This window comes from Volvox carteri (assembly GCF_000143455.1).
Source record: "Volvox carteri f. nagariensis unplaced genomic scaffold VOLCAscaffold_352, whole genome shotgun sequence".
Taxonomy (NCBI): Eukaryota; Viridiplantae; Chlorophyta; class Chlorophyceae; order Chlamydomonadales; family Volvocaceae; genus Volvox; species Volvox carteri.
Window position 1 is genome coordinate 11,427 of NW_003307882.1, and position 776 is coordinate 12,202.

The 776-nt window shown below is 51.5% G+C and overlaps 1 protein-coding gene across 1 annotated transcript in view; it reads left to right on the forward strand.

The window, feature by feature from the left end:
- VOLCADRAFT_101091 (uncharacterized protein) overlaps nt 1–602 on the forward strand; it is a gene marked incomplete at both ends in the record, with an annotated part of 11,496 nt that extends 10,894 nt beyond the window's left edge. Inside the window, one exon of the mRNA XM_002959545.1 lies at nt 555–602. Coding sequence (XP_002959591.1) covers nt 555–602 — 48 coding nt within the window. The remainder of the gene's footprint in view (nt 1–554) is intronic.
- Between the last annotated feature and the right edge of the window lie 174 nt (nt 603–776).

The following is a 776-nucleotide window of genomic DNA, read 5'->3' on the forward strand; positions in this document are numbered from 1 at the left end:
ACAAAGCAAAACGCACTTGCCTGTCATTTCCACCTGTCGATATCTTTCCATTGTTTCGCCTCTCTTTCCTCCCGCTGCCGCCGTCTAGGTTGACAACACGCAAAAACCAAAACACACAAGACGCATAACTCTTCCGTACCGGCCTTCGTTCATCCCGGCTGTTACTCCTCCTTCCCCCAGCAAAAGATAGCAGGAACAAAACCCTATATACTACAACTACGAACTACCAGCCAACACTTCAACTGTCGTACATACGTCAAGCAAAGCCGTGCTTGCGCGTGTCGACACCAGTTCTACCCTACACACGCACCCACCAAGTGCCCCTGAAATCTCAAGCACATCCCTCGCCCGGCAGCGAACCCCCCGAACTCCATTGTACCAGCATTGTACGAGCACACGCCGTTTCCGCCAACCAAAAACACTCTTACATGGGATACCTGTTCATTTGCTGTGTGGCTGTCGCGGATGCCGAAGACACTCGGATGCCGAAGCCCGTTTACAGCTTTCCAACCCCCCTCTCACCTCCACGCACCCCCCCATGAACTCCCTGACAGCTCTTTGCCCACCCGCCCAAGGTCCCACCGATCGAGTCCATATCAGAGGTCCGTGTACGACACGGTCGTTGTGTGCCAACGACCAATTCAACAAGGCACATTTCAACAACACTACAACGCATCATTACACCATTAATCAGAATACAAAACGAAGGCCGAAGGAACAATATAGCTTTTCATCCCTATTATCGTATTGTATATGTCGTTTTCACTCCTCCCGCC